Source organism: Podarcis filfolensis, assembly GCF_964270895.1.
Source record: "Podarcis filfolensis genome assembly, chromosome: 7".
Taxonomy (NCBI): Eukaryota; Metazoa; Chordata; class Lepidosauria; order Squamata; family Lacertidae; genus Podarcis; species Podarcis filfolensis.
In genome coordinates this window covers 12,001,950-12,025,032 of record NC_139603.1, presented here as the reverse complement: position 1 = coordinate 12,025,032, position 23,083 = coordinate 12,001,950, and the positions used below count along the sequence as shown (strand labels likewise).

At 42.4% G+C, this 23,083-nt stretch overlaps 1 protein-coding gene across 1 annotated transcript in view; it reads right to left on the bottom strand.

Moving 5' to 3' along the window:
* Positions 1–23,083, bottom strand: part of MYO10 (myosin X) — a 193,148-nt gene that overhangs the window by 21,045 nt on the left and 149,020 nt on the right. Inside the window, exons 20-29 of the mRNA XM_083624569.1 lie at positions 18,414–18,538; positions 18,187–18,301; positions 17,370–17,476; positions 15,010–15,222; positions 14,773–14,812; positions 12,227–13,132; positions 9,948–10,071; positions 8,559–8,802; positions 7,912–8,007; positions 1,366–1,459 (exon numbers count right to left, since the gene is read on the bottom strand). Coding sequence (XP_083480695.1) covers positions 1,366–1,459; positions 7,912–8,007; positions 8,559–8,802; positions 9,948–10,071; positions 12,227–13,132; positions 14,773–14,812; positions 15,010–15,222; positions 17,370–17,476; positions 18,187–18,301; positions 18,414–18,538 — 2,064 coding nt within the window. The remainder of the gene's footprint in view (positions 1–1,365; positions 1,460–7,911; positions 8,008–8,558; positions 8,803–9,947; positions 10,072–12,226; positions 13,133–14,772; positions 14,813–15,009; positions 15,223–17,369; positions 17,477–18,186; positions 18,302–18,413; positions 18,539–23,083) is intronic.

Genomic DNA, 23,083 nt, shown 5'->3' with positions numbered 1-23,083 from the left:
TTGTAGACTCATCCATCATGTCAACACGATTCCAGGTTAGTTTCCAATAGTGCACAAAATAGAACAATATATCTTAACTGTTATTTAAAAGCTGATTAATTGAAGCAAGCTATAGAGCACAACAAGAAAACCAATCAGCAGTTTCTGATTTACTTCAAATGCCAAGGAGAACATATTCAACCTTCTTTGCAAACATTGTAACATTTTACCACTTCATAGGTGGGACACTGCTGCAATGCACACAAGTTCTCATTATTGTTAGCGGCAGACAAAACCCACTGCCGCGCAATGCATGAAAGGGTCTTCTCTGTTGCAGCACCCTGACTCGAGAATGCTCTTTCTTTAGGTCAGGCATGTTCAAAGTCCAGCCCGGAGGCCTAATCCAGCCCACCTGTCGGTTTAATCCGGCCCCTGCTCAACAACTTCAATCCTTTAAAAAAGTCCAACAACTTTGGTCGGCCCTCACGCATGTTCACATCATTCACTTCTTTGAAAAAAGTTTGGACACGCCTGCTTTAGGTGGTGGAGACTGTCAGCAAGTAGAAACAACCCTACTTTGCCAAGTACAGGGGGAAAAGGGAATCTTTCTACATGGACTGGTGGCAGCGTGCCAGGGTTTCAGAAAGGAGTTTTCCCTAGCCCTGCCTGGAGATCCCGGAAGCTAAATCTTGCACCTTCTGCATATGATCTACCACTAATCTACATGTAGTGGCGGGACTCATCCAGCAACTAGGCCACCTCTGTCCTGGAAAAAATGGAGCAGCGGATATACGATATCTTTATTGTCATTGTCCCATACAGAACAATGAAATTGAGAAACTACATAAAACATTCAAAAACCCCTAACAACTCTGAAACCCCATTTTAAAATACACTATACTACACTATAAAATACACTATACTAAAAAATACACTATACTATAGAGACCCCTTATGCTGCGTTTAGAACCAGAATTGCATTTGCGTAGAAACTGTTTCTCAGGCGGCTAAGTCCTGGCCTTTATAACCCTATACCTTCTTCCAGAAGGCAGAAGCTGAAAGAGATCATTTCCGGAGTGCGTACTATCCTGCGCTATCTCTGCCGCTTTCTTATGGCACCTGGCAGCATAGATTTGATCTAAGGTGGGAAGAGTGCACCCAATTATTCTCTCTGCAGTCTTTACAACCCTGGATAGCATTGTTTTTTCCCTGGCCGTGCAGCTCCCAAACCACACACACAGACCATAAGTTAATACGCTCTCCACAGTGCAATGGTAGAATGCCATCAACAGGTCCTTTGAGAGATTGTTTTTCCGGAGGATCCACCAACCATATTGCTATAATAGTATTTGCAACATTCTGAAGCTGAGTGTAAGCCTTCCTTACCACGGCATTCTGTGGGTTTGCTTGCTCATCGTGCATTTCCCTGATTTCCTGTTCTGTGGAAGCGTGGACTTGACTCAAGACACTGAACCATTGACTGAAGGAAGAGAAAACGCAGAAAAAAGAAGGAAATCAGTAAAATATTCTCATTCAGGAGGATTGTCTTTACTACTGTCTTGAAATGAAACAAATGTCTGATGACCCGTTTATTTTTCCTTGGAAGGATATTCACATTTCCCCACATTCTAGATAAAGCCAAGAGGCACCCCACTCCCTCCCTACCGCAGTTAATGAGCTCCTAAAACAATTAACTATTGTCTGTAAATACAAAATAAATTTGTTTCAAGAATCTGAATCCACTAATCTTCATTCTCCAATTTGTGTGCCATTATGTCACTACAGTGGGACCTTGGTTTAAGAACAGCTTAGTTTATGAACAACTTGGGATTAAGAACGCTGAAAACCCGGAAGTAGGTGTTTTGGTTTGTGAACTTTGTATTGGAATAAAAACATGTTCCGCTTCCTATTGAGTGTTTTCCATTTGTAAACTGAGTCCCCCACTGCTATAGGAAAGCACACCTTGGTTTAAGAATGCTTTGGTTTAAGAACAGACTTTCGGAATGGATTAAATACGTAAACCAAGGTACCACTGTATTAATATTTACCATTATGACAAGATGATTTTTTTTTTTATTCAAAAGAAGGAATGCTCTCCGTTGGTAGACAGAAACCCTGAGATTTTTCACAGGAAAGCCGCCAGTGATTTTTACACTAACGCTGTATCCGAGTACTTTAAAACTATCTCTAACAACATTTTTCTTTTTGATTAGAATGCACAAAATTTATCAAACAAAAGACAAAAAAGCACCTAGATTTCATACACAATTCATTCAACACACGAAACATTTTGTCATCCATTTGAAATAGATTTCCCTACCTGAATCACCTTTTCATACATAGAATCACTAGACCCCAACTTCTCAAAGTTACTCTGTATTTTTATGTTCCTCAAAAATGCTGTTTTAAAAGCACTACCTGTCCTCAAATTTTCCTTATTAATTCTTGGCTGATATTTGATTCCTTTTCCAAGTACTAGCAAAAACAATTCTAGCTAATGTACGACAGAAAACTTGGTTGCTTATCCAAATAATCACTGGTTTTAACAAACCAAAGTGTCTACTATCCTATTAAACTGAAAATGTTCATTTATGAAATTAACCACAATCCTCCAATAATTCATTGTGGTCACAAACTTCCACCATATGTGGGAAAATCTTATTTTGATTCCTTACATAGCAGGTATCTCCCGATTCTCTACTTATGTGGTCCATTTCCCACAAAGTTCAATGCCATGTTGTGTTCATCTTGACACAATTCTCTCTTTAATTTACTGAGACATTGTCCTTTAGTAAATAAAAAATTCTAAACTTCCTTTTTCTAATATCTATGCCACTTTGAGCCGACAGCTTCAGGGCATTAATTACAATGGCTTTACACCCAATAGAGATAAGAGATAAGAACTAATGCACAACCCAACACTGCAAAACTGAGACTATTTCCTCCTTAATGTGCATTATTATACATTTTATGCTGCATGTTATTGGCTAGGTTTTTATTGTTAATGGGTGTATAAAATATCGTGACACATTTATTCATGCGCTACCTCCTGCATTTTATTTTTCCTTCAAGGAGCGCAGGTACAGCTGACACAGATGCTTTTATCACACTGGGTTATCAGTATGCGGATGATACCCAGCTCTACCTCTCTTTCAAATCAGAACCAGTGAAGGCGGTGAAGGTCCTGTATGAGTGTCTGGAGGCGGTTGGAGGATAGATGGCAGCTAACAGATTGAGGTTGAATCCTGACAAGACAGAAGTACTGTTTTTGGGGGACAGGGGGCAGGTGGGTGTGGGGGACTCCCTGCTCCTGGATGGGGTAACGGTGCCCCCGAAGGACCAGGTGCGCAGCCTGGGAGTCATTTTGGACTCATAGCTGTCCATGAAGGCACAGGTTAATTCTGTGTCCAGGGCAGCTATCTACCAGCTCCACCTGGTACGCAGGCTGAGACCCTACCTGCCCGCAGATTGTCTCGCCAGAGTGGTGCATGCTCTGGTTATATCCCACGTGGACTACTGCAATGTGCTCTACGTGGGGCTACCTTTGAAGGTGACCTGAAAACTACAGCTAATCCAGAATGCGGTAGCTAGACTGGTGACTGGGAGACCACATAACACCGGTCCTGAAAGACCTACACTGGCTCCCAGCACGTTTCCGAGCACAATTCAAAGTGCTGGTGCTGACCTTGAAAGCTCTAAACGACCGTGGCCCAGTATACCTGAAGGAGCGTCTCCACCCCCATCATTCAGCCTGGACACTGAGGTCCAGCTCCGAGGGCCTTCTGGCGGTTCCCTCACTTCAAGAAGTGAAGTTACAGGGAACCAGACAGAGGGCCTTCTCGGTAGTGGTGCCTACCCTGTGGAACGCCCTCCCATCAGATGTCAAAGAAATAAACAACTATCAGACTTTTAGAAGACATCTGAAGGCAGCCCTGCTTAAAAAGGTAAAGGGACCCCTGACCATTAGGTCCAGTCGTGACCGACTCTGGGGTTGCGGCGCTCATCTCGCTTTATTGGCCGAGGGAGCCGGCGTACAGCTTCCGGGTCATGTGGCCAGCATGACATGTTCCCTGTTTAGGGAAGCTTTTAATACTGGATGAATCATTGTATTTTAATATTTTGCTGGAAGCCGCCCAGAGTGGCTGGGGAAACCCAGCCAGATGGGTGGGGTATAAATAATAATAAATAATAATATTAATAATAATAATAATAATAATAATAATAATAATAATAATAATTACAAGCCTATGTACTGAGTTAGGTTGAAAGAGAGAGGGGGGTTTGCCCGAGGCAATCCAGCGCTTCTCTTTGCCAAATATATCCATTTTCTAAGTGGGATTGATTTCTGATTATTTTGTAGGAGATGCATGCTATTTCCCTCATTTATAGCAGAGACAAGGAAGCTGTGGCCCATCCAGTTGTTGCTGGGGGGGGGGCAGTCAGCCTGGCCAAGGACTGACAATGATGGGAAATGTAGACCAGCAGTGTCTGGAATGACACTGATTTATAGACCTAAAAGTTGCTTTTGATTGACTAAACAGAGAACCTTTATAGTCCCCGAGTTAAATCAGCTAAACATTAACTTCCTCCTGGTGTTTCTGTTTAGAGCCCTTCACACTAATTCTTGGCCAAAGGTGAAAACAGATAATGACTAACTATTCTGGCATCTTTTCCAGTATCAGAGGAGTTGAACAAAGGCTGCACTGTGCTGTCCCCGCCTTTCTGTTCTGTCTTCATGCGAAGATGGGATCATCTAAGGCTAACCTTTTCTGGACCAAGGGCCAAAACTTCACCCGTGACCAACTCTTTGAGGGATGCATGCAAGCCAGATGTGGGTGTGGCAAAAAGTTGGTTTGGCCAACTCACTTTTGCATGCATATACACAAAGGGCACAAGTCTATATCCTCAGATGATTTATGTAGATTTGCAAAGAAGAGGGGGTTATTGCTGCCTTGGCGCTTATTAAAAATATTCATCTGATGACAGACATCTGGGATTATTTGCCTCTTCATCAGGGTCCCTAATGTGAGCAGAAAGGACTAGAACCCACTTTTTTTAGTCTCAGCTGCCCAAAATGTATAGAGGGAGATAAAATTTGCTTTGGTGGGGAAGGCTTGATCTGACCCCTGGGCCAGGGATTAGCTACCCATAATTGCAACATGACTGTGGAAGAAACATGACTGTAATATCCTCATGAAGATCCAGTCCTCTGTATTATGTGACAATCTGTCTTGGGCCTCAAAGAACTATATGGAAATTGCTAGCTGCTGCAAAAAAAGCTGGTTGCTAAGAAATGGAGAACTAATTTTGCTCCCATATTAAAAGAATGGTTTTCTGAAATAACGAAGGTGTCTGGAATGTCAACACTAACAGAATTACTGAAGTCAGAATGTTTATACAAGAAATGATCTTTGTTTTTTAATGTTATGAAAGACGGATATAATTGCACACACACACATCCCAGAACATCTTACATAAGGAACATGAAAGCCTAACAACTGGGAATAAAGAGAAACAGAGGAAGAAGGAGAGGTTCAATTCTGCAGTACATTGGTACATTTTTTGTTAAAAGAGCCAAGTACTTGGGAGGTAGGCAGAAATCTCCAGGGGACTGCAACAAGAGCAGCAAGAATTATATTAGCACAAGCTTGGAAGACAGAAGAAATACCAACGAAAGAACAATGGCAAGGGAAACTTATGGAGTATGCAGAACTGGCAAAATTAACAGATAAATTACATGAAAAGGATAACAAAGACTTTAAAAGAGAATGGGGACCATTTACAACATATATGAAGAAGCAACATAAAGAATTGGACTCACTGGCAGGGTATGAATAAGGAAACACAATTGTATATAACAAAAAGTAAGATTATATGTATTGGGAAAATTTTGGGAAACAAAGGGTGAGTAATATGGAAATGAAGCAAAATGGGAATATGAGGGAAGTCCAGGGGAGGGGGGCGAATATGGAAAATTGTTAGAGAAATATTGTTAGAGGATGTTGTTATAAACAAAATCTGCCCTTTTCCCCTTATGGTGTATCCAAGAGCCCATATAGAGTCCTTAAGTGAGTTCCCTATCCGTAGGAGAAAATAACATAGAGGCCAACCAGAGAATATTGAGAAGCAAAACAGCTATTAAGCCTGATCTTTATTAAACTGTTGCAACAGGGTCCTCACTGACCACAAGCAGGAAAGAGGAGGAAACCAGAACAGAGGTGTGTCCGCCTTTATATAGACTTTTGAAATTGCCCACTCTCAAACTCCAGACCACCCCCAGAAACATCATACATACATCACAGGAGGCACTCTAAAACAGAATCCTGGTTGTGTGGTTTATCTCCTGTCTGGCAGGTTACCTGATTGCATTATCTGGGTTTTGGCCGCTCTCTTGTTATTATAACTACTTAATTCCTGAATCCAGGTCACAGGCTCACCCTATTCACACCTTAAATGTGCCCTTAAGGCAGGATTTGTGAGCACAGAGACAATGGGGAGGTTTTCTGATTTCCTCCCCCCTTGCAGAGAAACATTTGGGTAGTTTGGGAGAGTCAAAATGGTTTCATGACTGTCTTCCTGTACTGTTTCAGACATGCGGTGTATATATTTATGTACGTGTTTGCCTTGTACATTTAATTTATATTATTTGTGACCTTAAATTCTTATAACAATGTATACATCGAAAAACCAATATAAATATATATTATTATTTTTTTAAAAAAAGGAAATCTCCAGGGGACAACACTGATGGCCATGTTTCACAAATCAATTCTCTGCCAACAAACAGCTTTGTGTTTAATCTTTCTTGTCGTAGTGTGTCATGGAAAGATAAAGAAAATGTTAAGAGTGGAACGTGTGGGTGCTGTGTATACTACACACATTTTGAAATGCAAACAATTATCTTCGTGTTTGTAGGAAAAAATGGTTTATGTGACAGAGGAGAAAAGTCACCTTAAACGCTAGTAAATCTTGTTGGCACTTCGACAGATCACAGATGGTGATAAAAAACCAGATCTGGATCCTATATTTGAACCTGAACTAGTGAGGTGTAAGTGGATAGTGTGTGAGACTAGAATGTGGGAGAAATTTCCACTTAGGGATGAAGCTCTCTGGATATCCTTGGACCAATCACTGTCTCAAATCCACTGTGCAGTATGTGAGGCTAAAATGTATACCGCCTTGAGCTGAGATGGGACATTCATGCAATAAGTAAATATTTTCAAGTGTCAAAGAACTGGGAATTGAACAAATTGAATCAGACCACTGGAGAGAGAAAGGGTATTAGGGGCTTTTTAAAAAAACCTTCAATGAGCTCATTGCTCCATTTGAAAAGAAACTCTCCACAGCAAGATTGGGAGAGGAGGAGAAAAATTCCAAGCTATGGTAACTTTGAAAGATTGTAGCCTTCTCTTAGGTAACTGCTGAAATATTAATATTTATTCTGCTAGCAGTTATCTTGAGCAGTCTGAAGGTTTTTAATCTGCTGAGCAGCATGGGTTTTAGGGTGCTTTATTCTACCTGACACAGTCTCCAGTTGCTGCGTGTTATCCCTAAAGGGAATTACAGCCCCATCTACTACACATGCTATAGCATTTTACATCCCGACTTGCAAATGTATCAGAGTGGGCAAAATTGATCAAACCACAGATTGAACATTATTAGAGACAATAGCAAATCATAGTACATTTTAAGCTCTTTTCTTTGTGGATATCTTTTGGGAGCCTGGCCACTGGGCCCAAAACTTAGAATATCATCCGCAGAACTCTGTATGAAAGCCTCCGTTTGAAAACCATTCTACTGCTTCTGCTTATTTTATTTTTCTGTGGGTGGGGAAAGAATCCCGCAGCGAGTTTATCGCTGGTCAAGTAGTACTAGGCTTCACATCTGCAAAACATCAGTGGCTGGAAGGGGAAAGGGGGAGACAGTTCTTACCTCGCGTCCTCAGGTGACTCAGCAATCAAATGATAGGTCCTATCGGCCATGACAATGTCAATCCCGTTTTCCTTAGTAGTGTTATCAACGATATCTCTAAAACGGACAGAGAAGTGAGAAATACGATGAATTCGTACTGTCTGAACCCTGATGCCCCGTCTATCTTAATATTAAGCCAGTGGAGTCTAGTTTTTAATGCCTACGAACAATTTTGCCCCTCTTTTGTTTCCATGGAGGCACCAATCCATTCTTTATCTCCATGCAGGCTTTAATATGTACCTCCTTCATCTCCACCTCATTTTCCTTCAGCTATTGATCTGTGCCGGCTACCAGCCGCGTGCAAATTTATTATGTGTTGTTTTAGGAAGATGATTTTTTAAAAGTCCTGGAGCTCACGCTAATCTGGACAGAGCACATAAGGCTTGTTTCCAAAGGGCTGTGACTGGGAGGACAATGGGTGCTTAGTGCCGCTCTGCAGATCAGAGGAGCACACGGGGAGGCTGCCAACACCATCTCCTCAGCTAAGATCCTGGCGGAGGGGAAAGGCATGGCTTTTAACACCCAGTCGGAGGGAGGTGAGAAAGAATGGTGCCTTGAAGTTGAGGAGCTTTTTACCTCCAAGGACACCTTAAGTCGACTTTGCTTACTTGGCTGTTCGGATTTCAAGTGTTCCCTTGAGCTTTTCTTCGCTATCGTTTTCGAAGTACATCAGCCGGGACTGCCGGAGAACAAACCAACGCTTCTTCCAGTTCCTTCTGGACAGCGTGGACGAACCACCACCTTTCTTATGCAGCCAGCCTTGCTTGAGAGCTTCCTGTTTCGAGCGGAACCACAGGAAGGTTTCATCTTTCAAGACACACCAGCGGCGCTTCCAAGTGTTCATCAACCCGCCTTGAGGAAAGGGAGAGAAATAGGTTGTGAAACCTGCGTTTGTTTAACAACAACAACAACAACAATATGCCCAACACTCCTTCTAAGGGAATGTAATGTAGATCAGAACTATTTCTCATCGGGCAATCTGGATGCTTATAAGAAGCAGAATCTTAAAACCATTGGTCTATACAATTAATAAATATTGAAAACTGCCTAGGGTCAAACAAGCAAGCATTCACCAGGTTTAACAGCTGATTGTCACAGAGTTGTACCCTTGGTTTCAAGCTCTCTACCCTCAACCAGCATCCGAGAGAACAATCAAGCTTCAGGCTTTTTCTCCTAGTTGCTCTCTCATCCCAGCATTGTTCTCCACGACCCAATCCTTCTGTGGATGGTATAATCCATATTACATGACCCTCAGTCAAAGTGCCTTGTCAGAATGCCTTCGCTCCGGCAAGTGGAGTGATGGGTCTATCACTCTTACAAATTAAAAGAAGAAATACAAGGTCGAGTTATGTGTGACTATTATACATGCAGAAACTCAATAATTTGACAGAATCTAGTGAAAACCAACAGAATAGATCATGGGCAGGCAAAGTAAGGCCTGGGGGCCAGATATGGCCCAATCGCCTTCTAAATCTGGCCCACGGATGGTCCAGGAATCAGCGTGTTTTTACATGAGTAGAATGTGTCCTTTTATTTAAAATGCATCTCTGGGTTATTTGTGGGGCATAGGAATTCGTTCATATTTTTTTCTTCAAAATATAGTCCGGCCCCCCACAAGGTCTGAGGTACAGTGGACTGCTGAAAAAGTTTGCTGACCCCTGGTATAGATCAAAATTCTTGGTCTTGAGGGGACTGTTTCAGAGGAAGAATTTGAAAAATGGACTATTTAAGTGCAGCTATTTCTGCAGCTTTTACTTCTCTTTTATGGCACTTTCATGTATCCCGGTAAACTCTGCCAACAGTTTGCACCTCTGATCAAGTTGATTGATGGCCTCTAACGATCTTCTTGGATTTGTTTACTCATTACTTGCCCCTAATTTATCATAATTTCTACTTTACATCACCCCACAGATAAGTAGTGTGAATACACAGTATTTGAGAAAGAAGACCACCACATTTTGTTTGGCTATTTAAGTTACTCTGGGCTGTTTCTGTACCTTTCATGTACAAAAAGCTATGGAAATAAGGGAGGCTGACGCAGCTGTAGACAGAATCCCTCCGATACGAAAGTTCATCATCGGTATCAAACCTTGAGTCAAAGTCTTCTTCGCTGTCTTCAAACTGGAAGATCAACATAAGGAGGGAAATTAACTGATAGGAAAAGGCTTAGCTGCAGATGTTTTCATCACATTCCAGCCTTATTCAGATGTTAAAAGTTCAGTGGTACATTCATATAAATGCAGGATCTCCTGATCTCCGTGTTTGACCGATCCCTTCTCCTTGCTGTGAAGGAAGAAAGGGATGAAGGCCAAAGTCCCCTGTCCATTCCCCATAAGCAATCCCTAGAATTGGGGTATGGTGCACTAATGTATTTACAGATCCTTTGCTGTAAGCTTACATGCATTCTCACCTACCCACGCTACCAAGAATACGGGCGTTCCTAAAACAATATGTTCCTTTTGGCAAAAATATTATTTCCCTTTGTCTCTTTCTACCAAGGCTATTTACCTTGCTTCCACAAAATAAATTGACCTGTTGGTCATCCGTTGTGTCATTCATGTTCACTAAAATTAATCCTGTGCTCGTTTTTTAACAGGCAACAAGTTCACTTTTAGTGTGACTGCAGCCTAGCTACCAAAAAAAATGACTTTTTCAGTGGACTGCCTGTATGGGTAGCAGCAGAAATGAACTTCTGAGTCACAGCAAAAACAAACCAACTTCCAAAACCTAATGTTTTGACAAACAATAACTATTAAGAAGTGCTTCTTTTTTTAACCCCGACTCTTCACAAACTTCTTTTTTTCCCTTTGGCGAAGGAATTCTTCCCTGTGGCTTCTCTTGTTGTGACATATACAATTCAGGAAATAATTTTATTCCTATTGTGTTAGACTCCAGAGAGTTATCCCTGTGAGGTCTAAGGAGTGGTGTTTACACCACACCGGAACAGCAGTCATTAAAGTAAGCACTGGGTATTTTTATGTTTTTATATTGCTGCTAACTAGAAACGGGACGCAGGTGGCGCTGTGGGTTAAACCACAGAGCCTAGGACTTGCCGATCAGAAGGTTGGTGGTTCGAATCCCTGCGACGGGGATCCCATTGCTCAGTCCCTGCTCCTTCCAACCTAGCAGTTCGAAAGCACATCAAAGTGCAAGTAGATAAATAGGTACTGCTTCAGCGGGAAGGTAAACGGCATTTCCGTGCACTGCTCTGGTTTGCCAGAAGCTGTACGCCGGCTCCCTCGGCCAATAAAGCGAGATGAGCACCGCAACCCCAGAGTCGGCCACGACTAGACCTAATGGTCAGGGGTCCCTTTACCTAGAATTTGTACTTGGAATATAATAATACTTAAAATAATGTCCTTACATTTGTGTACTTTGAAGAACCACAAGTGCTGAGTTGGCTGCCCCCACTAAGGAAAATACTTTGATGTAAAAATTATTTTATCAAGCTGTGACTACACTTTTGGATTGTCAGGTTGTATTTGTATCTTATGGACCACGCTGCCCTTCATCTTTTGATGAAGGGCAGTATATAAATCTAATTAATAATAATAGTAGTAGTAGTTAAGTGTAGTCCTTAATCAAGATTACTGTGGCACAATAACTTTTGACAATGTGACGGCTAAACCAGGAAATCTTGACATTATTCTTATACCTTGGTTTGCTAACAGTCTGGTTTGCATATGTTTTGGATTATGAACGCATCAAACCCGGAAGTGCGTGTCCCGGTTTGCGAACTTTTTTTGGTTTACGAACAATTTTTTTGGGATTATGAACAATTTTTTTAGAGGGCCCCATTGGCAAAAGCGCGCCTTGGGTTATGATCTCTTTTGGTTTACGAACGGACCTCTGGAACAGATTGTGGTCGTAAACCAAGGTAAAGGTAAAGGAACCCCTGACCATTAGGTCCAGTCGTGGCCGACTCTGGGGTTGCAGTGCTCATCTCACTTTATTGACCGAGGGAGCCGGTGTACAGCTTCCGGGTCATGTGGCCAGCATGACTAAGCCGCCTCTGGCGAACCAGAGCAGCGCACGGAAACGCTTTTTACCTTCCCGCCAGAGCGGTACATATTTATCTACTTGTACTTTGATGTGCTTTCGAACTGCTAGGTTGGCAGGAATAGGGACCGAGCAATGGGAGCTGACCTCGTCGCAGGGATTCGAACCGCCGACCTTCTGATCGGCAAGTCCTAGGCTCTGTGGTTTAACCCACAGCGCCACCCGTGTGGGTTAACCAAGGTACCACTGTAATAATGGCAAAGAAAGCAATACTCACGGAAGACTGAGCACCCTCTGAACTAAACCTGTACGCCCCAGAGCTGTTGTACGTCCCCACAGAACAGCGGTAGTCGGGGGACCACTGGCTGCTATGAGAATTGGAAAAGGTCACACTGCTTCCGGAAGTGATGGCGCCGTCTTCGTAGTCATCTTGGTCATAATCATAGTCCGCATCGGGAGTAATTAACTCCGTGGAGTTCTGGGGTTTGCACGATACGTTTTCCGGCATGCAGTATGTGGATTCACCGCTGGAGGAGTTGTGGAGACTGAGGGCGTCGTGGCCAGAAGGAACAAGCGTGCTGTTGTTGCCTGTGGCAGGACTTGCCGGCACCACCGTGTCGTTCATGTACGGATCTTCTTCCGAAGAGTCGTCGCTGGTCCTGATGCCACTCGTCCTCTGGTCCGAGTGGCCATGCTCGCTTGGGTTTGGCGAATCCTTGAAAGCGTCGTCATCCGCTTCAAAGCCCTCGTCAACCTCCTCCTCAGGGTACGGCTGGCTGAAGTTGAAACTGGGCTTTTCGCCCCCCGCGCTCCCGGTCAACTCGCTGAGCTCCGAGCAGAAACCGCTGCCCACAGAGAGAGTCCTCTCGATGTTTCGGACACATTCGTCAATTTCGTCGAAGTTCAGGGACTCCAAGAACTCCTGCGCCGCACGGCAGGCCTCGTCCTCCAGCCGCTTCAGTTCCTCGTCCCGGAGCTGCTGCAGCCTCTGCAGCGACGCCTCTGTCAGCGACAGCTCCTGTTGCTCCTTCATGCGCTGCAGGTCTTCAATCTCTTTCTCCAGGCGAAGGATCTCTTCGACTTGCTTGTTTTCTTTTTGCTTCTCCAGCTCCCGCTTCAGTTCTTCTTCCTTCCGAGCTTTCTGAATGGCCGCCAGCTCCTGCCGCCGCTTCTCCTCCTCAGCCTGCAGTTTGACACACAAGATTCCTTAATCTTTTTTTTTCTTTTCACAATAATATTTATTATTTTTCATACAAAAGCATAACAAAAAAGAGAATAAATAATAACAAAAGAAAAAGAATAAAAAAGAAGAATGTGAAACATAAAATACTTCAAATTTTCCATATATCACCACATAAACTAAGACTTGATTACTTAATTAAAATCCATCTTCATAAACATATTACTTGACTTCTTTTAATCTCGTCCATCTGAATTTCCTTGTAATTAAATGTAGCAGTTTCCAATATCGTTATTTCATAATGACCTAACTTTTCTTATTGTACATTTTCTTATTTATTTATTTAATCCTAGGCCTGATTAGTTTTTTCAAGTGGTTACATATCTTTAATATCACAATATTTGTTCAGATAGTCTTTAAATTTCTTCCAATCTTCTTGGTGTTCCTCTTCTTTCTGGTCGCGGATTTTCCCGGTGAGGTCAGCCAGCTCCATAAACTCCATCATCTTCATCTGCCAACACGATACCTTAATCTTTGCCTTGCTAGGCAACTGCAATTCTACCACATTTCCCCCCCCCCCCATGTTGAAGAACTCATCTCCCCCTTTTGCACAAGACACAGTCTATTTGATTACACTGAGCTGCGGACAGGAAAAACATGACCGAAGCTCAGGGTGTGAGGTGTGGAAGGACATATTTTAAGGCACACAAGGTTGTTGCTGAAAACAGTAGTTCCCTGTGGGGTCCTCTTTTCATCACCTCTTCTGGAGGTGATGAAATACCAAACAATTGTGGGGTTCTAAGTGCACGTCTGCAACACTGTGTGTCATATTGTGGCTCAGCCTGCTTGGCTTTCCTTCTCCCAACACAAGAGATGCAGGATGGGGAGCCATAGCGTCCAGCATTGGGACAAGAGGAAGTCACACTGGAGTTCCAAGAGGGGGCAGATAAAAGTACGTGGCATTGTGACAGTTGCTCATATGGTAGAAGAAGAGGCAGAATTGGGTATATTGTGTTTGCAAGACTTGACACTCCCAAATGCTTTTTACAGATCTATGGAACTGTTGGGGACTCTTGCCTAAATTCAAGAAATAAATCGTACTTTACTCCTGATGGTTCCTGGGCATCCTTTGTGCCAAGTCGAAGTGGAAACATAGCTGTCAACTTTCCCCTTTTTAAAAGGGAAATTCCCTTATTCTGAATAGGATTCTTCGCAAGAAAAGGGAAAAGTTGACAGCTATGAGTGGAAATTGAGAAAATAACACCCAGGTCCATGGTAAATATTAATGGGTCTTAGATTGTGAGCCTCCAGGGAGAGGACTATAAAATGTTACAAGCCACAATCACCCATAGGTTAGGGTGGGATAATAAATAAAATGAGATAAACAGTATCAGCATATGGAGCAAATTATAGAACGTTTTATGGAAGAGGAGAAACAAACATGGACTGCTAATTTTGTCAGTCCCATGCTTCATGTAACATGTAAATCCTTCCTTAAAAATATTGCTTCAGGAAAAAGAAAAGAAAAGCACAATGCAGAAATTGGACAGAAACAACTTTATCAAGTCCTCTCACCAGGTTCTGCTTTCCACAATAAGAGCTACTCAAACACAAAAGAGAATAGGACACCATTAACAGCTTACCTGCCGAGCAAGACGTTCTGCTTCCTGCTTTTGTCGCTTTCTAAATAAGAAAATATCAGAAAGGAATCAAAACCAAGACATCATTACACGGGGATCCAGTTTTTCAAGATGTGACTTCTGAAACCAATGTGCTTGCTTGACAGTAACTTGCACAAAATTACAAAGGTTGCTGTAAGCTAATTTGCAGCAAAGCTAAGTTGCTTACCAGATATTGTCAAGTAATAACGTATTCCATACCTTTCCTCCTCTTCCTTTCTCCTTTTTTCTTCCTCTTGCTGTCGTTTCTCTTCCAGCAACCCTTTGTAAACACGACGGGCAATCTGGCCTCGTAGCTGCTTCTGGAAAGTGATGGCTGCTTTCTTTAGCAGTAAGTACTTCCTTCTTAAGTAGAAAGCTCTGTAGTTCTTCTGTATGATAACTACACAGTAAAGGACTTTTCTGTAGTGCTTCCTGAAATGAAACAGAGACACAAATCTATATGAAGACAAGGTGTGATGAACCAGCAACGGGAACCATTAATACCAAGGGGATAAATTAAAACTTCTAGGCAGCAAAGACAGTAATATTAATTCCACTCTCATGAACATTCTTTACTTGTGCTTCATGGTACTATTTCACTAGAATGACTAGACTCCAACTCTAGAATAGGAAGAGATGCATCCTAGTTAAGGAAGCATTTTTATGTCACTAATAGCATCTATTTGTAATCCATCAAGCTTGTTTGATATGTATACACCCTGAAATTAAAGAAAGTTGTATATCAGAGGGTAGCTTTTGTCCATAAGAAAAGTATTTTTGCTCTTTTAACAGATACGCCATTCAATACATATGGGCAGGTCTAATATACACATGAAAAGAAATGACCTCATTGCCCAAACATCTATTGAACGCCCCTCTATTGACTCGGTTGGGGGGGGGAGTAAACAGATGGGATCTAGGACTCAGACTCTAGTACATAATGCATGGCGGTAAGTAAGCAAATAAAACGTTATAACTCAGTCACCTAGTTCTATTGTTCTTTTGTGCCTTGGAGGAAAAAAATCAAACTAAATGGCTTGGTCTGTTGGGTTTTCCCCCCTGTCCTTCTGCCACTGCAAATACACCAAGGCTACAAATCTCTTTTCTTTAAATAGTGCAAATAAAAATGTTTGGAACACACCCAAATAAGTGATTTGCACAACCAAAAGCAAATCTTCAAATAGTGCAACTTGGGGCCATCAACACTTTGGGTCTACACTACACAGAAAATGCTTAAATGTGGTGCCCCATGATGGTTTCTCTCCAACAGCTGTGTAACATACGGACACTAACTGCTCTTCTGTGTGATGTGGATCATTTCTTATGTCTGTATAACATAAGAGACGTACTTGCAGAAGTACTGTACGTCACAATTCCTACATACAGTTGCATGGGGTACACTAACATCCAGAGTCCAGTTAGCGTGAAAATTCTATATAATTTTTTTTTAAACAGAAATATTTTATTATTAAAATAATTCAACATTAATACATACATATTACGAAAATATAAACATACATTTCATACAATCCTTAAAAATATTCATACATACCCACACTCAATCCCACAGATACTTCCTTTTCCCACCACCACCCCTCACCCCACCCTTGTGTTAGACTTCCAATATACTCAATTGCAATTTCTTTTCACTTCTATTACGTTCTTTCACACACTTTTAAACCAATTTTCTACTTCTTTTTCTGTTACACATTGTTATCCATCTTATTTAGTATTTCAGTATTTATAACGGAACTTGTTTATTCTAATGAGTTCTGATTTTTCAATATGATTTTGCAAGTATCCTTTAAACACCTTCTAGTCCTTGCCTATCTTCTCTTTTGAGAGCCTTCCAATTTCTCCCATTGTTTTGGATATATTGTAATACTCCAATAATTTGGCAAGCCACTCTGTTTTTGTCTGTATAATACCACTTTTCCAATTTTTTGCAATCAATAGCCTTGCTTTAGCCAAAAATTCTATAGTTTCAAGTTGTCTCAGACTCCACATGATAAAGATAGCGTGTAAGCTACCCCTCAGAAAAACAGAAAACGTTTCCAAGTTTTAAGAAAGGAACATATACCACATACTTTCATTACATCTCTGCATATAATGAACGCAGTACCCTGGAAATTCCTGAGTGTGACAGTGAAGGCCCTTGTTGCTAAATGGCACCATTATCCAACACAACATTAGTTTTTGCTGCAGGGAGACAGACAGACAGGAAAAAAGCTGGAAGTCTAAAAATGTCATCCCAAAGAAGGGGAATCCTGAGCAGTTGTACCAATTAAAATCCATGCATAATATACAAAGCAGGAAGGGGCTGTAGCTTCCAACGCAGTTGTGTGCATGAGGCTCTAACTCAATCGTCTGTTAATCTTATGCAGTGCTATTTTTCCAGAAAAAGAGGTGCCGGAACTGAGTTCCAGCAAGTTCTGGCTAGAAAAAAAGCCCTGATCTTCTGTCCTGGGTACCAAGGTTGGGAAAGTCTGCGATCTCAAGCGGATACCTGTTAGTCGTTGTACACATAGTTAGAAGGTCTACTGGTCTGGTGCAGTAGAAGGCAACTCCTTGTTACATACCGTGCCACATAGCCCAAGACATGCGCTCGGATGATCATGGCTGCTTTGCCAACCTCTATCTCCCGTTGCTTTTCCAGCTTGTGTTCCAAAGATTCACGAAGAAACACCTTTAAGAAAAGCGCAACAACATACACATTGAGGGTGTCTTCATAATATGATGCAAGAACTTATTCTGCGTCATTTTGAGGGTCTGGGAGGAAAGTGGGCAAAAGCTGTTCTCAGGCAATCAATATCAGCCTTCAAGATGGATCCATTTTTCTATTTCTTAGAGAAGGGGAGGCTTGCAGTATTAGGGATGTCCTACTCCCCTAAGCACACAAGTCAAAGGTGACTACGGGGTTGCGGCACTCAACTCGCTTTCAGGCCGAGGAAGCCAGCGTTTGTCCACAGAAAGCTTTCCGGGTCACGTGGCCAGCATGACTAAACCACTTCTGGTGCAACAGGACACTGCGGCGGAAACCAGAGCGCCAATTACCTTCCCGCCGCAGTGGTACCTATTTATCTACTTGCACTGGCGTGCTTTCGAACTGCTAGGTTGGCAGGAGCTGGGACAGAGCACCAGGAGCTCACCCCATCGTGGGGATTCGCACCGCCGAACTTCCGATTGGCAAGGCCAAGAGGCTCAGTGGTTTAGACCACAGGTGGGTTTGTGGGTGGGGAGTTGTGCTGTTTGCTAATATAGGTACAAATATACCAAGCTTTGCTGGCTTAGGAACTGAGGCAAAGTCACCTGGCAAGATCTAGCTCCGGTTGTATGTTAATCCAAAACAACAACACAGCTATCTAGTTTTGCATCAGGAATTCTTGTCTCTTATACCTTGGATTTCCCAAGCTGCCATTCAGTGCTTGTGCTATCATACAAATGAAGGAAGGCAGCACACTTTCCTTTTAAATCTTCAGGGAGAGTCAAATTTCTCATCAGCACTTTGTATCTGGGGGAACAAAAAAACCAAGGTGATTTTCCCTTTTAAAAAAAATGCTTCACTTGGACTACACACCTCATCTAAAATGCTTAACACCCAAACAAACAAAAGGTAGACTTACCTTTTATGAAAATCCGGAAACGGCCTCCGCACTGGAAAACCAGCCCTTCGTATCCGCACGGTCTCAAGCATTCCAGAGTATCGCAGCTGGTTCAACACCACGTTCTGATCAAACTGGTCGGGCATCTTGAAAAAACAAAAGAAAAAAACAGTCAGTGACATTTGATAAATAACCGATAAAGGTGACTTTATAAGCAACGTTCAAAATTAGCCAGGTGCCAGGCATGTATTGCGACTAGCATGGGTCTACGTGGAGATCTCTGCATGCCAAGTTGGCGACTAGGGAAAGCAAATTGTCACTTGGAGAAGGAGGATCTGAGATACAGTGGTACCTCGGGTTACGGACTTCATTCGTTCCGGAGGTCCGTTCTTAACCCGAAACCGTCCTTAACTTGAGGCGCGCTTTTGGTAATGGGGCCTCCCGCTGATGGTGTGCGATTTCTGTTCTCATCCTGCGGCAAAATTTGTAACCCGAGGTACTACTTCTGGGTTAGCAGAGTTTGTAACCGAAAGCGTTTGTAACCTGAGGCATTTGTAACCTGAGGTACCACTGTGTTTTCCTTGAAGCTTGGGGGTTTTTTCATTTTAGATTGTTTTATTTGATGTCTCAATGTGTTGTAAACTGCTTTGAGATTTGTTCTTTAAAATATGAAATGGAATAGCAGCAGCAGCAGCAGCAACAACAACAACACAATTGCAATACCAAACCAAAAAACCCTGGCGCCTAATGTCATTGTGGCATCCATAACGTAGGTGCCATTTGGTGATTAGTTTATATACCTGGATTTCTAACACTGGTTACAAGTATGAGATTTAGGATGAGCCCTGTGGAGAAAAATGCCTAAATTCAAAAGATGCATACCCCTTGTCAAATGTGGATTCACACATGTAAATGCTTTTTAAAATCTCAACCACAGGGAAAATAAGGCAGTACCAGCCTCTGAGACCTTTAAAGTGAGAACACAGACCAGCCTTTTACACTTCACACACTTCAGGCACCATGAGAGAATGGTAAAATTTGTGCTCTGGTATCTGTACACAAATACACAAATGTAAAATGGCATCAGTTTTAAGGACTATTAAGTTCCCTTCCTCTTCAGAATGGGGCTCTGAGCTTGATTTTTTATTTTTTAATGCCTTTACGTTTGTGCCTGAGATACAGAAATTGAGTAGGTGGGTTTTGGGGAGGCAAGGAGACAGGTGGTTAAAAAAGATGTGTGTTAGGCTGTTGTTAAAGGCGCAGCAACAGGGCCAATTAAGAGAAGGTAGCAACCCGGCCTCCAAAGGCAGTAAACCAAAGGAACAATTACAGAGGTAATCCCCCAGCCCCCCATTTAGAGCCTTAGTCGCTACTTAATCCGATCAGCAATCCCATCTCACTCCCCTTCATTGCTATTTAGCAATTCCAAACTGTTGACAGTAATGGCAGAGTATAAAAGAGCTTTGGCAATGATACAATATAATAGCATCTCTAAAGGAACTGCTGCGAGCCTTTGGGGGAAATTAAATGCCTTGATTTGTATTCCCAAGAGGTAATCAAATCCCGCTTGCGAGTCAAATGCCACTGACACAAAATATGGGCTTAATTCCTTCAGGAACGGCTGAGAATTAGCTTATTTATACAAAAAAAAGCTCCTTTAAAAAGGGGGACGGGGTATTCAGGGCGCAATGAAGTGTGTTCTACAGACAGCCCCTTGGACAGAAAAATTGATTTAAGAATGCAAAGTCAGGAGACAAATTATGTTAAATATTCCAACTAAAAATGGGGGGGGGGCATTTTTAAAAAAGGACACTAAAGTAACATGTAATTTTTTTTAGTCGTGGGTTTTTTTTTGCTGCCTTTCTTTTCGGTAAAGACATTTACTGTCGACTATCAATTTCAGAGAACTATAGCTTAAAAAGGCATAGTAAATGATTTCTTATATTTACGATTAAATGTGGCAAGGCTATTGAAAAATATTTTGTGGGCTATACATGAGTTCACATGGCAGTGAGTCAGTGAGCGAGCACACTTCAAGTTTCCACTATAAAAATCATGTGGAACTCCAATGTTGAGCTTCATGTGATTAATTGATACCATGGAAGCTGTCCTCATAGTTAAATGAAGTTACTCATGCGTTCTGCCTTACGAAAACATTCACGCTCAATAATAAGTTACATTTTCAACATGCAATCAAACATGTCTATGATCAGGATGAGGAAATGTGCTCAAAATACTTTAGGGAACAAGAGTATGTTTCAATACACTGAGCGTGATCGTCCCTTCTCCCTAATAATTATGCTTCTCTGTAACAAACTTGATTCATGTAAAACCTTTTCAAAGAACACATTTCCTATAAAGCACAGATAAAGTTGCATTTTTTCCTAATCGCAGGTTCCAATTCCCTATGTGTCTTTGACCTGAAATAAATCTCAGGATTGTACAACGCATGAGCGGAGCAGATCTGAACCCGACAATATCAAAGCCATGTCAGCCCACCAGGGAGACTAACTATGCTTGTTTTCTATTCATCGAAACATTTATATTCGGAGATGAAACAAAACAGCCGGTTTACATCACTTTCAAACACCTCTCTCTGCAACAGCAACAAATTTTGGAGCTGAGAGAAAGATCTCCTTTGCTTCCCACAAGTCCCTTTCCCATGGAAATACTTTGCTGTGTCCGTTCTTGCAAGCTGAGAACCGAAGAATTTGACTCATAACAGGGGCGTCATAAAGCTCAGTTATCAACTCACCATTTTAGCGGCATCGCAAGCACAACTCACTCTTCTTTAGCAAGGAGGCCAAAATTCATACGGAAAGGAACCTCAGTGCTGACCTTTTCCGTGCACACTGAACAATGATGAAGACTATTCCTGGTGCTTTAAAAAGTGCTCAGTCGCCATGGCAACCCCTCCCTTTCTGAGGGTAATTAGCCCTGGTGTGGCTTTGGCTTCTGATGGGGTGGGGGCTGCACAGAAAAGGATGCAAATGAGAGAGACACAAGAGCAACAGCTTCTTGGGCTCTGTGCTGCAGAGATGGGTTCAGAGAAAAGGAGCTGCTTAGTTACACGGGGCAATGGCGAAAACAGGGGAAAATGGGAAATTGCTAGGAAGTGGAAGGGGCAAGCAGAATAGAAAATGGAAGAATGGTATAAAGAGGTGTGGGGTATAGCTATTAATGATAAATTAACATGTGCCATTAAGGCAAGGCGGGGAATATGCAGGAGAAATGATTTTGAGGAGATAGCAGGGTGTTTGTAGAATTTGTACTGTTAAAACGGGAAGGGGTCAAACCATCGCAAGAGGTCTTGCAATTTTGGGAGTTTGCATGGTTACAATGGTGGGACGCGGGTGGCGCTGTGGGTTAAACCACAGAGCCTAGGACTTGCTGATCAGAAGGTCGGCGGTTCGAATCCCCGCGACGGGGTGAGTTCCCGTTGCTCTGTCCCTGCTCCTGCCAATCTAGCAGTTCGAAAGCACGTCAAAGTGCAAGTAGATAAATAGGTACCGCTCCAGCGGGAAGGTAAACAGCGTTTCCGCGTGCTGCTCTGGTTCGCCAGAAGCGGCTTAGTCATGCTGGCCACATGACCCGGAAGCTGTACGCCGGCTCCCTCGGCCAATAAAGCGAGATGAGCACCGCAACCCCAGAGTCGGCCACGACTGGACCTAATGGTCAGGGGTCCCCTTTACCTTTACCTATGGTTACAATGGAATGGTCTCGGGTGCACATTTCTATTCTTATTTATTTATGATTATTTCAAAAATATTAGTAATAAAGGGAAACTGAAAGAGGATGATTATCATAATTAAACTACAAGAGCTAACTAACCAAGTTCTTCAGACATCTCTCGGAACCTGACCACTACCACGGAGAACAAGACTGAAAGACAGAAATATCTGAAACTTACCTTGTGGTTTTTTTCTATTGGTGTGTCTCCCAGTTGTGGCTCTCAAGGACAGGACTCCCCCCCCCCCTTAAAACCCACTTCTTCTGCCCAGGGTTTAATTTACAAGCCAACTGTAGGTAGCAAGCAGTTGCAACCCAATGGAAACTGAGGGTCTGATTATTCATTACTAATGTGGGTTCTTCTCCAAGTCAGACTGGCTTGCAAGTTGCTGTGTGTGTGCGTGTGTGTGTGTAGGGGGGGGGGGGTTTGCCTTCCATCACTACGTAATGCCTCAGCCTCCTTGCTTGAGTAATCTGCAGCTCTTTGCTTACACGGCATTTTCTTCACCATGCCCCAGCTATGAACACATGTGATCTGGGTAGTTTGACGCAGAGTTGGGCAGTCATCAGGCTCTACTTTGTAGTCATGTTTTTTGCTAGAACCCTGAGGTCTACCAACCAGAGCCAATGCAAAATTGTGACTCAGGTCTGCGGATATGCACAAAGAATTAAGGAACAGGGTGCCTCTGAGCACATGGCTCTGTTGGGGGATTTGTGAGTGGTACATAGCCAAACTCACAAATTCAATATAAAAATCCACTCCTTTTTCCCCCCTCCCTGAGCATTCCCCATTATCAACGTAATTTTTTGAGGCTTTTTGTGTTATGTTTGTGTTGTGTTTTTGAGGGTGTTATTTGAGGGTGTTTGTGTGTTAGTTTTTGCTAATGTTAGAATATTAATGTCAGAAACCCTTATTGATTACCCAAATAGCCATCAGCAGATTCTGATCTAAGTTCTGCCTA